Here is a 15,457-nt window from a genome sequence, read left to right on the forward strand (position 1 = left end):
ACTAAATTACATCCTACAGTATTATTATATTGTATGTGCTCTCGCTACAATTGTCCTTGGCACATGTCACCTGGACTACACCTTGACTTTTTAATGCTCTGCACAATATCGCTGTAGTGCTATTATATCTATAGGAGAGGCTTTTTGATGGACACTTATACAGTATTGTAGTGATTTATTGCTAGATGGCAGTTAGTTAGCAGTTTATCTCCAGCACCGTCTACGTGGCCTTATCCAGAGGAGGTCATACAGACATGTAGAGGCAGCAAGTGGATTGCTCTTATGCCCAAATTATCCCACAAATCTCGGCCTCCTCTCTCTAGAAGTTAACTATGACACTACCATGCCCTAGGTCCCATCTTTTAGATACAGCGATACATTGTTCCTACTGACGATAACCAAGTAGTCTCAAAAACTTGTTTCTTAGCTCTATTTTAGGTTGAGCTTATATGTGCTAACATAGCTAGTATAAGTATATAGGATCCACATAGGATCATTTGCATTTCAGGAGCCTTAAAACTGTTCAGCAACCTCTGTCAATGGCAAAAGCCTCATCATAGTCTGACACTTCCTGCTGTATAGAGATCGGTTATTAGTCTCCTTATCTGCTCAGACAGGATTACAATGGAAGGTATCGCCTGTATATTGGTAACAGAGGATGACGCCTTTCACAATAGGTGATGGTAACCACTTATCTTATCTTTTTCCTGCACAATAACCTTTGCCCTGGTCACTAAGTATGTGAACAACACTGTTTCATAGAAGTAAATGGGGACGATTTATCATAAGGCAGGATCTTACTCTAGTTTTTAAGAGTGACTAAGGAAATCTTTTAGATGATTTGTACATAACATGTCTCTTAGTGGCTTTGACAAATTTAATAAATGTGGTACATGAGGTGTTAATGGGGCACCATGGTGTCTTATTGGTTAGCATTATAGCCTTGCAGCGCTGGGGACCTGGGTTCAACTCCCAGGGTCAACATCTGCAAAGCGTTTGTATGTTCTCTTCATGCTTGCGTGGGTTTCCTCCGGGTCCTCTGGTTTCCTCCCACACTCCAAAACATACTGGTAGGTTGATTAGATTGTGAGCCCCATTGGGGACAGGGACCAATTTAGCAAGTTCTTTGCAGTGCTGCGTAATCTGTAAGCGCTATATAAATATAGCTTTATAATTATAATAATGTCTGATGCACCCCCCCCCCCCCCCCCTCAGTGAGTAGTTTCTGATCTAGAGGTTCCTATGGTCCATGTGGCTGTTGTATAGCATGATTGCCAATGATGATTTCAGAGGCAAGACGGCCACCCGATTTAAAAAAATTAGAAAATAGAAACAAACCAGAAACAAATGCACTTTTTATCTAACTGGTTGTGTTTTGTAAAAATCTATATGATATGCAATACTTTTAGGGTTTGTCAGATGGAGTAATTTGCATCTTGTTTTCCCCTTTGCCTTTTAGACGTATTAACATTGGCGCACGTTTCCAGGCAGAGATTCCTGATTGTAGAGACAGGAGTTTGGCGTTCGCTGACAAGCACAAAGCAGATTTGGTCTGGTGTCCGTTGGACGAGTTGCAGGATAAACAAGGTAGGAAAAAATTGTATTACATGACACAGATTGTAAATTTAATTCCATATTTTGAAGAGGGCATTTACACATTGTAGGGTGATACGGAGTTGTTGAAGCCTTTCCCTGGTTTGTGTATATGCTGTGACCCATGTTCCTCTACTTGACCACGAGTTATTATAGAAAAAACTTATATAAACACATTAAAAAAGATTTAATATGCATTGTACTCCTGGTCTTGGCCTGAATATGTAAGACGTGAATATGTAAACGCAGCCTAATGACAATGACTGTTAGTAAACTATTCAATGAACACGTGGACCTCATATTGGTCCTATTCCTGGAAGGCTGTATTTGGCCATTAAGACAATATAAAAGATATATATGTATTTCGGTAATGGAGTTCGATTCTCGTAGCATAATGATACTCGATATAGAAAGATGCAGTCTTTGAAACTGGGTCACCTCCAGGTGTGGCAGAGCTGAATCTCTTATTCTGACTCTTTTGGAGCTGCATAATTTAGCAGCTTTAACTGCAGGCGTCTAGAAAACCACCTTTCCCTTCTTACCCCAGAAGCTTACACCAATTTCCCTTTGATATTATTCTCGACTGTAAAATAATAATTAATTTCTGTTGGTTTATGCACATGTTCATGGTGTCCACGGACCTCTGTGTGAGCTGCCTGTCCGATCCGGTCCCTTTCCTGCCCGGTTGTTGGCATGATTCTTAAAGGGAATCTGTCAGGGTGATTTGAGCCACTAAACCAGGTCCTTATGGACAAATGGATTAGTGTCCCAAATCGCCCTATATGTTTTCCCTTTATGGGAAAAAAAGAGCTCCTGAACTCGGTGATTCAATGAAGCTTGCATGGTACACCCCCGCTTTATTTTGCGTAGGTGCGGCATGGTATGTGCGCAAAGAGGTTGGGGTGTAGTATGCTAGCTTCATTAAATCACCGCACAGGTGCCAAGAGCCCCAGGGATGAGTCTGAAGCGTTTTATCGGACCCATCTCTAGGTATGTATAATTGTTTTTAGAGATGGATATACAACTGGATGATTTGGGACCCTAAACCAAAGGTTCCCTAACACCTGTAGTTGGTTTAGTGTCCTAAATTGTCCTGACAGGTCGGGAATAGGACCTGCTCAGAGTTTGACGGTGCTTGGACGGACAGTTGAGCCAAATACGGGGCTGAGGAAACCACAGCCATATGTATAAGCCCATAGAAATGAAAGCCTAACTATAAAGTTCTAATAATTTTACCAAATTATTATAAGTGATTCCCCCTTTAAATACGAACAGAATAATGCCCAATTTGTGCTGCTCGTCCTTTTCTTTCCATTTTCTGTTCGGAAGTTGTGTTTAACTTTTCTGAACACATCCAGCTCTGCTACATACAGAAAGCTCTGTCACAGGACTTCCTCTTCTGTGAGTAGTAAGCAGCAGCCCCTTTCAACAAACTACGGATTCCATGGCTTATCAGCACAGGCAGAGGAAGCAGCTATTGCAGCTCTGAGGTTATCTGAGGGGGATAGCAAAGAAACTACAGGATATAGGTAACAAAGCTAATAAGCAAAGTTGTTTCATATACCAAGAGCTATTGATTTGTGGGGAAAAAAACTTTTATAGTTACTCTTTAATGTGTCAGTGTGCTTTATCTTGAATCAAGGGATAGCACACGGGCAAAAACATGTACAAGAATCCTTAGACTAAGGTCACCTGCAGCTCAAAAACATCTCCAGAATCTGCTTTTTACTTACTGTAAGAACATGTATTGCCCTTCTTGTCTCTATTACTGTTCCATCCCTTTGTCTGTACATGTATCAGTCTGTAAAGCGCTGCAGAATATGTCGGCACTATATTAGGATTGTTATTACTGATCGTATCTGTTTCCCATCTGCAGTTGATGAGCTGCTGACTGCAGCGTGTTCCAGTATCTTACCAGGAGGAGGCACCAATCAGGAGCTGGCGCTTCATTATCTTTATGAGTCCAAGGGGAACATTTTGGTAAGTCTGCACACCATGATTATAAACACTCTTATTTTACATTGATGCATTCAATAGTTAAAACTTCCTTTGTTAAAATAAAGAAATATTAAAGTAGGGAATACAGTGATGTCTATTTGTACAGCAACCATTCTGTGTATATCCCAGTGTTGCATCATTATATCAGTTGGATGTCTTTTTTTTTTTTTTCGCCATGTTTAGGCCACTATCACGAAGCTGCTACTCAAGAAACCAAAACGACACAAAGGCCATCATTTGACAAATTATCATTACTCTGGTAAGAATGAAGGAGTGGCTCTATATATTTGTATAGATCTACCAATATTTACAGACGTTTTGGTAATGTCGCAATGTTCAATCTATAAAAGCCCATTATCCGCTGGCTTCTGTTTTATCTAGGGTCAGATAAGTGGTCTTTAAATGAGAAGAGACTTTTCAACAAGGGCATGGCGATCTACAAGAAAGACTTTCTGCTGGTTCAGAAACTGGTATGTATTGTTTTATTCTACCTGAATAATTTATACAAAATATTGACTATATGAGATCAGGCTACAGGATGCCTTTAAAAGCCCAAAGACACAATCACACTCAGTCAGTGAGCCATGGACCATCCGCTGGACGGATTTAAGGTATATTGCAGAGAAAGAAACTCTGAGCGTCATAGTGATGTGATACAAGGAACCCCTTCTTCTCTGGAAAACGTCAGTGATAAAAGGGAAGCAGGGACAACTTGTATCATATATCACAATGTGTTAGTGTTCAGTCCGTGAAATCTGTCCATTGTGCGGTCCATGATTCACATACCCAACAGAGTCATGTGATTTTATCCTTCACTCCAGACCTGAATGGTCCTCTGTGTCATAACATTAAGGTACTTGTGATATAACACTGCGGGACCTTCTATAGTACAGACATCTGTTATTGCATAAGTTAAAGTCACTAACCTAGTGACATGTCAAATAAAATCCCTGAATATATTAGGTGATTGCTGCGGTACTTGTCACATAATGCTAATACTCCATAGAGTGAGAAGAACTCATGTGAATCAGCCAACTCTGTTGTTAATTCCAGATCAAAACCAAAACTGTGGCGCAATGTGTAGAGTTTTACTACACCTACAAGAAGCAAGTGAAGATAGGACGCAACGGCATGTTAATATTTGGGGACGTAGAGGCCGCACTAGATGAAAAGAACCCCCGAGAGGACTCTGAGATTGATATTAAGGTATTACCATCTGTATTGAGCCTTTTCAGGTTCTGTAAGGGTAAGGGCCTGTCGAACTTTGCACCTTCTTTTCAGTGCAAACAGCTTGCATAGGTATTTAAGAAGACACTTTTCTGGCACACGCGACACAACTGTCAACACAAATTTCTGCACTGAAGGGTGCGTTCCGGTGCACGCCCCTGTGTTAAAGGTGCACTCTGTTGGAGCAGTGCACAGGGTGCTCCTGCTACTTTTTTTCGTTTGATTGTAAGACAACAGGCTGGAGCAGAGGCCTTATATATGTATTTTGCCTTATTGATAGGCCAAACTCTATCCTATGTTAATCTCCACACAAAGGACAGTATAAGAGAATAGATGGACCCATTTTTTTTAAAGGTTTGAAGGGTCTCCCCAACAATAAACCATTGAGACCTCCAGCCATCAACAGTAAGCTATGGAGGGAACTGGCACTGACTATACAGGACCCCTCTAGCGCCCCCACCAGGGAAAAGTATCATTTTCCAGTCTATAGTTCATTTGAGACAAGCCAAGACTCTGACTATCCTGGTTTAGGTTTCCTAAATTAAATTATCCCTTTAATACATTGCACTAGTTATGGCATCTAACACTAACAATGCAGAATTTACAGGCTTGCTTTTAACCCTTTCCATGACTAAATAGTCCTGGGGAACTTGATGTCCTGTGCCTCCACCCAGATATGCAGGCTGCAAGGAGTATCAAGTGTTGTGAATAGCATCCAGCTGGGTGGACTCCAAGTGCTTGGGTGCCAAGTCCTGTTCACTGTTAGCGCTGACGTCAAGGAAGGAGTGTCTGCCACATTAGTCTGTGTATGTGAAGGGCACAATCTCCTATTACATCTGCGCTCTCTGTCATGTCTTGCTCTTAAGTCAATGCCAGGCTGGTGTTAATAGCTGGAAGTCCTGTAATGGCCAAGTAGCTAATACCCTAGAAATCTTTAGGGAAGAGAATATAAAACTGTCATCCCCAACCCGCAAAACTATTCATCCATCTGTATTTATTGTGTTTATCGGGATAACTTACTCATCGCCCTTTATTGTGATGACATCCCTTAATGGAGAATGTAGCAATCAATGCAAAACAGCTGATCTGTGCTTCAGATGATGCTGGGATTTGTTGCTGTGCTGGAGAGAGATGCAACTGCTAGATTGTGTCTGGGGACACAGCTGTTCATATCTATGAGATACTCCTAAAGTAAGATGTAGGGTTGACCCCATACATGTGCCTTGTAAGATTTTATATAGTTTTATCAGAAGACCTAGGGATTCAAAAATGACCAAAAAGAGAATCCCTATATAATGTACTATCCCCTCAGACACATGTCCGTAGATAATGTATGGTATCGAATTATCAACAAGGGTTCTTTTAAGTATCTGGTTTAGTATCCAAACAAAACCAGTTACTGCAGATACCAATTGGAACTAATTGGCACACAAGAATTACCATATATACTCGAGTATAAGCCGACCCAAGTATAAGCCGAGGCCCCTAATTTTACCACAAAAACCTGGTAAAACCTATATATTTTTTACTCGAGTATAAGCCGAGTTTGGTTTTTCAGCACATTTTTTTGTGCTGAAAAAACTAGGCTTATACTTGAGTAGATAAGGTAGTTTTTTCTTTTTGCTTATATAATGCCTCATAGTAGATAAACCTATCTAACTTATAAGTCCAACCTATACTCCTATGGTGTGGATCCAAAGATAGGGGAAAAACCCTACATGGCCGATTAGTTCATGGTAGAAATAAGATTCTTTCTTGACCCCAATATGGCAAAATAACTCCCTTTATCTGCCATTTGTAGACAATTACTTTCTACTTATTCGCTCACAACTGTTTGGTTATTTCTAGCGATGAGTGGACCCCATAAAATTCAGGTTTGGCCAAGTTCGCGAGGAACAAAGTCATCTGAACATCCCCATTTAATTTAATTCATTTACCACTTGCAAACATTTCTTTAAATGGATGTTATTAAAAAAGTTCACCTTTTGTGAAGATGATTTCCTATAATTTAGCCGTTTTGTCCCTTAGAAGCGAGATTGTTGTCCATGGATACGACCACCACTGCTGGAGTTACCAATAGTTTTTGCATATGAAATGTCTGGCTTTTGCTGCCAGAGTGTGTAGTAATAAACGCTGAGTCCAGGTGGTCGAGCGCATCAATAATTCCATGTCTGGCCAGTGCTGCCAGAGTGTGGGGTGGTCGTATCTAAGAATAGCAGCTATCTTGTTTCTAAGGCTTTATCTATGGGAAATGATCTTCACACAGGTACATTTTTTTAACTACATGCAATTGAAGACATGTATATTTATGACGGATGAATTAAATCTCAATGTCCAGATGTGAATACCCCTTTAAACTACTGCTCCCCCATACACGCCAGCACTAACATGCCAGCAGCGCTGCACCCTGCCCCCCAGCTACTTTGCCATTGTCATTTATAGAGTTAACGGTGGCAGCACTAATCATGTGTGTTAACCGCTGAGCTTGAACCCAGCCCCAAACTTCTTATGAAGTTCGGGACTGCTCAATGCTAGTTATTTTGCCTTTTTTTTTTATATCAACACTTTGATATGTACATAATTTATAATTGTAAGGATAAATATATTTACATTGTTATATTTCTATGACCACCTTTGTACAACATAAGCACATAGGTCCTAATACAAAATGATCAGTCCTTGTATTACACCAACAACTCTTATCCAGACCCAATCTGGAACCTAACAACCACTTTCATTCTTATTTAAGAGTTCTCAACGACTTGGACCAGGCATTCCCAGCCAAAACACAGAAGGCAATGACCCAAAGGCGGAGAATAATCTGCAAGCTACAGCCGAAGAGGAAGACGAAAGGAGAAGAGTGTCTTCCCAAATGAAGGTTACACAGACATTACAAGCCAGCGAAATAGTAAGAATTGGCAAATGAGATACACATTGAATATTTGTCTCCTTGCTGCTGCCATGATAGGGTGAAGTAGAAAGGCAGAATAGGGGGGTGCAGCTTGTCTTTAAGGGGGTATTTCCCATTTATTGTAGTGGTTGTTTTGGCGTGGAACAGACTGTTGCTTAGTTTTTCGACTTTTATTTACCTGCTGTTCACCTTTTACTGATGTTACTATTTTACATAATGGTTGACAATGGCTCCGTCCCTGCTGCTCCAACAAGTAAATTTACATTAAAATAAAAACCGATTTTAGGGAGACAAAAAAGTTATACTTCGTAAGCTTCTGTTCCTTAGACAATGCTGGCTTTAGGTGTGTGCTAGTAACTTTGGTGCTGCCAGACTTCCTTTAATATTATGTAATTTCTTAGTTGCTTTTGGGAATATCACGTCCTCTATTAGATTGTCAACACAAGACTGATAAACCATCATTATACAGAGTGTTGCACAATATTTGGTTCAAAAATAGCTTAATGTGTCAAGAAAATGGAATATATATATATATATATATATATAGCTACAACACTGACCTAATGTTTATATAGAATCTGTCTATTTCTTCTCAGTCAAATGATACACTCATCTTAAGAAACCAAGACCCGAATATGTCATTAACGGTAAAGACCCCCAAACCAAGGGGGCGAAGACCACGGGCGATTATTCCTGCAGATGATGCCAAAAAAACTGAGAATACAAACAAGGCTCCAGCGCAAGAGGGCACCTTCCCATGTAAAAAATGTGGCAGGTGGGTACCTGGTGTTATATAAAGATCTCATTATATATTGTTATACTCTGGACAGCACAGTACCAATCTGACTCATTGGGGCACATACATATCCTTTGTAAGACAGAGATGTAGAAGGTCCTCTAATTCTGTTTCATTCTGATGGACTGTTCACAATCCTGCACCTTCCACTGTGTCAGGGACTGGACTCTGGGCTTCATAATGATATAATACAAGGGGTCCCTGCTTCCCTGCTGAGCAGCAACGCCAAACTGGTATCACGACTAAGGAGATGTAAATTGCTCACACCATTCATAGGAACATGATTTCTTTTTATGACGACTTTCCTACAAGACAAATTTTATAGAAGGTGTGAACAATAAAAGAACACATTCAGCATCTGGGATATCCCCAAAAGAGGTCTTGAGGGTAAATCATGAACACCGCCTTCTGCCCAAGGGTTTTCAAGTGGGCTCCTAATTGCGTAACCTGTATTGAGTTATGAACATGGAGGAAATTCATTAATTTGTGTTGCAGATTCCGACAGCTGGACAACAAAGTCTAGTGCTGCCACAGATTTATCATTGTTGCAGTTTAAGACTTTCGAGTTCTACTGTTAGACCTGCTTTTAGCTGGTGCACACTGCTTGTTTTTTTTTGGCGCACAAATAATTTCCTGCTGAGCCACGCCCCCTTTTCCAGGAGACCACTCCCCCTTTCTTAAGGCCGTGCCTTGTTTCTCGGACTATCCTAAATAGGGCCAAAAAAAGTTCCAAAAGCCATGATAATTGTGTTGGTAGATGTTTTAGACTGTTTGTTTATTTTAGCCCAATTATGGCGCAGGTGATTAATGAATTTCCCTCAATCAGTTTGTCTAACAGCCTATTAATTCCAGCAGCCCCGTGACCTCTTTGTACACCCCTGTTGGCAAGTTTTAAATGATATTTACCATCAGGATAAAGAATTGTATACCAAACTTACATGCTGGTGTCTGCCCCCTCTGGCAAAATCATAAGTAACAATTATGCAAATGAGCTTAAGGGGCTCCAAGCTCCATTAACTTCTATGTAGCCCCTCAGACTCATTTGCATAAGTGTAAAAGACTTTTTTGTAAAAACAGGGCATAAGAAGCTAAAAGTACAACAGCGGGGTCACACACCAGTATGTCAGTGTGCTTGGTTTACAATCCTTCATCCTGGTGGTAGATTTCCTTTTAAGCATGTTCTGCTCTTTGCCTGGTTCTACAACCTCAGCGGCGATTGTCTAGGTATCATCGGTGTCTCTGGCTCTTACTCTTATTAAATAATCAGCAAGAAATGTCCAAATTCTTTCTCCTTCAGGGTCTTCTTTAAAGTGAAAAGCCGCAGTGCACACATGAAAAGCCACGCAGAACAGGAAAAGAAAGCAGCAGCCCTGAAGCAAAGTGAAGCAGCAGCTGCGGCTGCAGCCCGCGCAGCGTTACAGGCGCAAGCCCGTAAGCTGGAGAGTAGTGACAGTGACAGCAGTGACAGTGGGAGCATGACTAGCAGCAGCAGCGAGAGCTGTGACAGTTCAGATGACGGGGAGATATAACTGGAGCCGGCGCAGTGAGGCTGGAACCTCACTTTACTCCCTTCACCTTTGTCCTTCACTTTTTTTTTTTTTTTTTTTTTTTTTTTTGTAAATGAATATTTGCAATTTCTGCAAGGATCAAATCTATGAACATTGCAACTGGACTCGGGACTTTTTATCTTCTTAAATTAACTATTTATTTGGTAAACGGTCTACAATGTATCATAATATTTTGGAGAGTAAACCTATTTTCTAGCCTACCCTTGTGCCTGTAAAGACAAGTTACATAAAGAAACAAAAAAAGAAAAAATTCCGCGAGCCAACACTTGTCGTCTTTCCTTTTCGAAAGCTGCAAAAAAAAAAAAAAAGGAGGCTTCCGGAAGAAACATTTCTGTCGTGGACTTCGATATCTTGTCACTGTGTAGAAAGTGCATTTTCGTATTGGAGTAGCATTCACTGTATCGCAATGTGAAATTTTGCACAACCCCGTGACTGCGCTACTACAAAGGCTTGATGTTTTTTGTTGAACGCCCATTTAGTACTGAAATTTCTGCCATAATGCAAAAGGGCTACTCTGATAACAGTGTGAGCGCAACATTGTTGTTGGAAAGACTGCCCCCCCACCCCCATATTGTCTTAAAGGGATACAGAGGAGAGCAGCATTATTATCCTCCATCAGTTGTATATCCTCCATTGCAGCATATCTTTAGTTGGAGTGACGGTGCCATCAGGGATAGGTCTGTGTTGTCAAGTGTGCCTTGTAGCCCCCTGCCTAAGGAGCACAAATTATCTATTCACAATAGAGGCAGCCATGGAATGGGTTAATCGTGAAATAATGCAGCCTTTTATATACCACATGTATATGTCCATTTACATGGGAGAAAGGGCTGGTTTTATTTCAATACATTGTAAAGGTTTATGTCGGAGAAGATATGAACGATATCCCGCTGTGGTTGTGACGTTAATCCTCACACTATAAAAGTTATTTCCATGGTGATAGATAAGCACCAGGAGACGAGTCGGAAACAGCTGGGCTTATAAACAAGGAATTGTGGATTTAAACAAAGATTTTATTCCCACTTAAAGGAAATCTTTCACCGGGATGAAGGACTGTGAACCAAGCACACTGACATACTGGTGCGTGCCCTCTGAGGAACAATCTGCTCTTCTCTTAGCTTCTTATGTTCTTGTTTTTTTTTTTTTTTTTTTTTTTTTACAAAAAAAGGATTTAAATTATGCAAACGAATCTGAGGGGCTCCATTGACAGTTTTGGGGCTCTGAGTCCCTCTGGCTTATTTGCATAATTTTTTTAATGTTTGTAAAATACAAAGGCATAAGAAGCTAAAAGAAGACAAGATCCTGCCAGAGGGGTCACACACCAGTATGTCAGTGTGCTTGCTTTACAATCCTGCATCCTGGTGGAAGATTTTTTTTAAAGCCTGTTGCCCACAATCAAGTTTTCTCTTACAAACTCTGTCCATGAACTTGCAGGATTTCCTGAACCGAACTTAGAATCTTGTAACTGAACTCCACATTCTAGGTTCAGCCTTCTCCTCTTTGCCAACCCTATAATAATTGTGGTGAAAGGACATTAAAGAAAAGTAATAAAAAAGAAACTTAATTTTTTTAATTCAATATGAAATTGAATTTGAAAAGAAAGAGGAACATATTAGGATGTTACTTGAATTTTTTAACAAGTTACTTTTACGACCACCTCCTGACTCTTGGCATGTCCATTTGTATGTATTCTATGTCGGTTTATAAAAATCTATTGTGCCATCCTTTAATTTTTCCGCCTGGGAATGTATGAATAAACAGCCAGCTAGGAATACCACCCTGGCCAGTAGTATGTTCCCCTCTATACTTGCCATTCTCAATAGGGAGTGTCGCTACACAGTCGGTAACACGGAGTTGAATTTTAAGTATACAATTGCAGGAGGAATTACAGAGGAATAGAACAGAATTAAAGGGCATCTACCACCAGCATGAAGGACTGTATGCAAATGAGCCTGAGGGGCTCCAGGCTTTATAGATGTTAATGGACCCTGGAGCCCATCAGGCTCATTTGCATACAGTCTTTCATCCTGCTGGTAAATGTCCTTTAAAGGTGCTCTAAAATGTATATTTTTGCTGACTAATATATAACAAGATAATAGATGTATTGGGAGCAGTGATTGGTCCTCTAAATATCAATATATATATATTCTATAATATATATAGTGGAATAGATTTCTGCAGGCCATGGATGTTATTGGTATATATTTCTCCCTTTTGGGGGCTGCATTTAGATGCCCTTCTGGTGGTTGCCTCTGCGAAGTTTGTGCCCTTGAATACAGTCACATCCACTTCTTATCACTCAGTTTGTGTTACAGAATGTGTGGAGCCGTTTACTTTCCAGCACAACCTTACGAGATGAGAATCCTATATTTTTTATCAATTTCTGAAAAAAAAAAAAAGTTTATAGTTGTTCAATGGGAATAAAAAGGCGATGTATATACACTATATGTACAAACACCTATATCTACTTTGTTTTGTAAGATAATATTCTTTATATGCTTCAGAGACAATCTGTATGTGATAATACTATTGGAGAGAGTGATATAATATTGACTGCTATTTTTTTTTTAATTGATGTGTATTCATTATAAATGCATGAACTTCAAATTGGGTATTAATGGTGGCCTATGACATGCAGTATTGTAATAACGCTACAAGGGAAATGTATAATGATCAGGGAAGTTGTGTTACCAGTTTCTACTTCTCCACTGTTTTTGGATAACGTCTTGTGAACTCAGTTTCCTCATATCATTTTCTTGCCAAGGAAAAATAATATTGGATTGATAAACCCTTTAAAAATGTTTTTATTTTCCTTTTTCTATTTTTGGGGGATTAACTTTTTTTAAAAAATTAATGTTAATGATTGTTATTATTTTTTAGGTTTTTTTTGGTGCTTTTTTTTCCTCATTTTGAGAAATATTAAAAATCTGAATATTGACCATTAGAGGGTGCATAGTCTGTGTACTGTATATGGTAACCACAGTGCAGGATAAAGCACCTTTGATGATGTCATGATTTGGAAGGGCCTTGCTCTTGTTCTCCTGAAAGAAGGAGAACAAGTTTTGGAGATTGTATTCAGCTCTCGTTCACCATTTTTTTTTTTTCATGCATCTTTTGTATGAAACCGTGTAGAGCAGCAACTGAGGTTCCTCCTCCTGTGACATCTTGGACGGATAATCTGATCACTACAGATCAATACATGTGTATATACATAACAATGCAGACAGAGCCATGTATGACACCCAATCATGATGTCATCAAAAGTCTTGTTTAGTGCTTCAGTATAAGAGATGCGAGCACTAGCAAAAATTATATGATTCTATGAATTTATAATATTTTTAATATTTCCTGAATTGCGAAAAATATAAAATGCTCCAAAAAATTCTAAATTAATAAACTATTCACATTACAAAAAAAATATTTTGGTAACCAATTTCCTTTAAGGATCTGTCCACAATTTAAGAAAAAATGTCTGCTTTCTTAAAAAAACTGTGCCACTCCTGTCCACAGGTTGTGAATGGTATTGCATCACAGAGATACAATACACAGTGGACCTGAAGTGTAAAGCAGCCATGTTTTTATAATCCTGGACAAGTCCTGGGCAAATGCTTTGTGACTTTCCGGTTTGTGTAGACAAATGTAAAGTCCACGGACACTAAGTCAGTGTAAAACAGCCAAGATATGCTTCCGGTGCCAAGTGCATTCATGTAAAACCATTTACATTTTGTTCTTATGAATCAATGAGATGCAAAATCCGTTCTCCATGAAATAAAAAAAAATTCTCGGTAAGTTTATAGTCATTTGGTTGGTTGGTTCTCTTTTCGCCATTCTCTTCAATGCCACAGACAATATAGCTGCCATTACAACTCATTTAAAGGGTTGACACCTGTCTATACCTGATTACTCCGTTCTTTTGCATGACTCATTTGACAAATCACAAGTCACGTTGTATGAACTGAAAGTAAATTTCTCCACTCCTAAGAGACCCTGTGCAAAAAATTAAATTCCGCCAAGACATGGTAGACCTGGAAAATACAGGTCTTAAAGGGATGTACCCCTTTGGTCCCCATATACTTGGTCTCCGGTCTTGGATTAGAATTGCTGACTGCATATATGTTGACCACATGACCACTGAGCCAATCACAAGCGTCATTCAGACATGACCATTGAAGCCAGTTATTGATGCGGTGGTCAGGAGCAGAATGGATATTGGCGCTTCTGGATCATTGGGTACGTGAGCAACCAAGAGTGGATACTGGAAGTTTGCTCCCAACAGGTAGGTTTTGTTGACAAAATTTATCAGCTCAGGGTTATAGCAGGGTTATATTTGCATAACATTTTTTAGGGGTTTTCCAGAATTTTTAATAAGGGTGAACTATCAACAGGGTAATTCGGATTAGTAAAGATATCGGCATTCACTTGAAAGGGAGCTAAGTGCTCAGACTTCAGAAAGATTAAAAAAAATAAGAAGGGGTGGGGGGAGAGCCTTGGGTGGTGATGTTGGGCTAGGTTCACACACAAACGCGCACTGTACTACTCCCCTTGTACACTATATAGAAATATATCCTGATTCACGGAATAGCTGCCAAGCTGACCCTTAAGATGATCTGAGTGGCTCACATAATATAAAGAAAACGTAAAGGAAGGAAAAAATAGGGCCTATATCCAATTTAATAAATATTTAAAGGGGTATTCCAGGTATTGGCATAATTCATATACAAATGAGTCCATAAAATATACCGTATATACTCGAGTATAAGCCGACCCAAGTATAAGCCGAGGCCCCTAATTTTACCACAAAACCTGTTAAAACCTATATATTTTTTACTCGAGTATAAGCCGAGTTTGGGTTTTCAGCACATTTTTTTGTGCTGAAAAACTAGGCTTATACTCGAGTATATAAGGTAAGCTTATATGAAATTAGTTGTTATTTAAAATTTTGCCCCCTCTTAGCAGAAAAATGCTGATGACATACACTGTAATAAAGAAATAAAATGTGACTGGCCCTTTGCAGGACAGAAATGGCCGCCTGGGCAGGTCATGTGATCACCACTACATTTGGCTGTAGTTTGTTGGTTGCAGTGCAGCCAGTGTTATGGTGATAGCATCACATCATTACTATGGTAACAGAGCAAAAAAGTCTTTTACATCATCACTGTTAGCAGAGCATAAGAGGAAGGAGGAGTTACTGAGAATTAAAGGATCATGGGACTTGTAGTTTCAAGTGGCGGCCATCTTGGTGATAACTCCACCTACTTTAGAGAGGCAATAAAATGTATCATAAAATCAAACTATTTAAGCTCCATTTTGTGACTAATGACATTGAGTTTTGTTATATTAATTTATCTATAGCATTGTGGGTTTTTG

General features: G+C 39.5%; 1 protein-coding gene across 2 annotated transcripts in view; it reads left to right on the forward strand.

The window, feature by feature from the left end:
- MIDEAS (mitotic deacetylase associated SANT domain protein) overlaps positions 1-13,879 on the forward strand; it is a 67,642-nt gene extending 53,763 nt beyond the window's left edge. For both annotated transcript variants that reach the window (XM_072115651.1, XM_072115652.1), the window contains exons 6-13: positions 1,460-1,587; positions 3,470-3,573; positions 3,775-3,850; positions 3,973-4,061; positions 4,645-4,797; positions 7,568-7,726; positions 8,326-8,504; positions 9,823-13,879. In XM_072115651.1, the coding sequence (XP_071971752.1) occupies positions 1,460-1,587; positions 3,470-3,573; positions 3,775-3,850; positions 3,973-4,061; positions 4,645-4,797; positions 7,568-7,726; positions 8,326-8,504; positions 9,823-10,054 (1,120 nt within the window). In that variant the 3' untranslated portion in view covers positions 10,055-13,879. The remainder of the gene's footprint in view (positions 1-1,459; positions 1,588-3,469; positions 3,574-3,774; positions 3,851-3,972; positions 4,062-4,644; positions 4,798-7,567; positions 7,727-8,325; positions 8,505-9,822) is intronic.
- Positions 13,880-15,457: the final 1,578 nt, after the last annotated feature.

Source organism: Engystomops pustulosus, chromosome 7, assembly GCF_040894005.1.
Source record: "Engystomops pustulosus chromosome 7, aEngPut4.maternal, whole genome shotgun sequence".
Taxonomy (NCBI): Eukaryota; Metazoa; Chordata; class Amphibia; order Anura; family Leptodactylidae; genus Engystomops; species Engystomops pustulosus.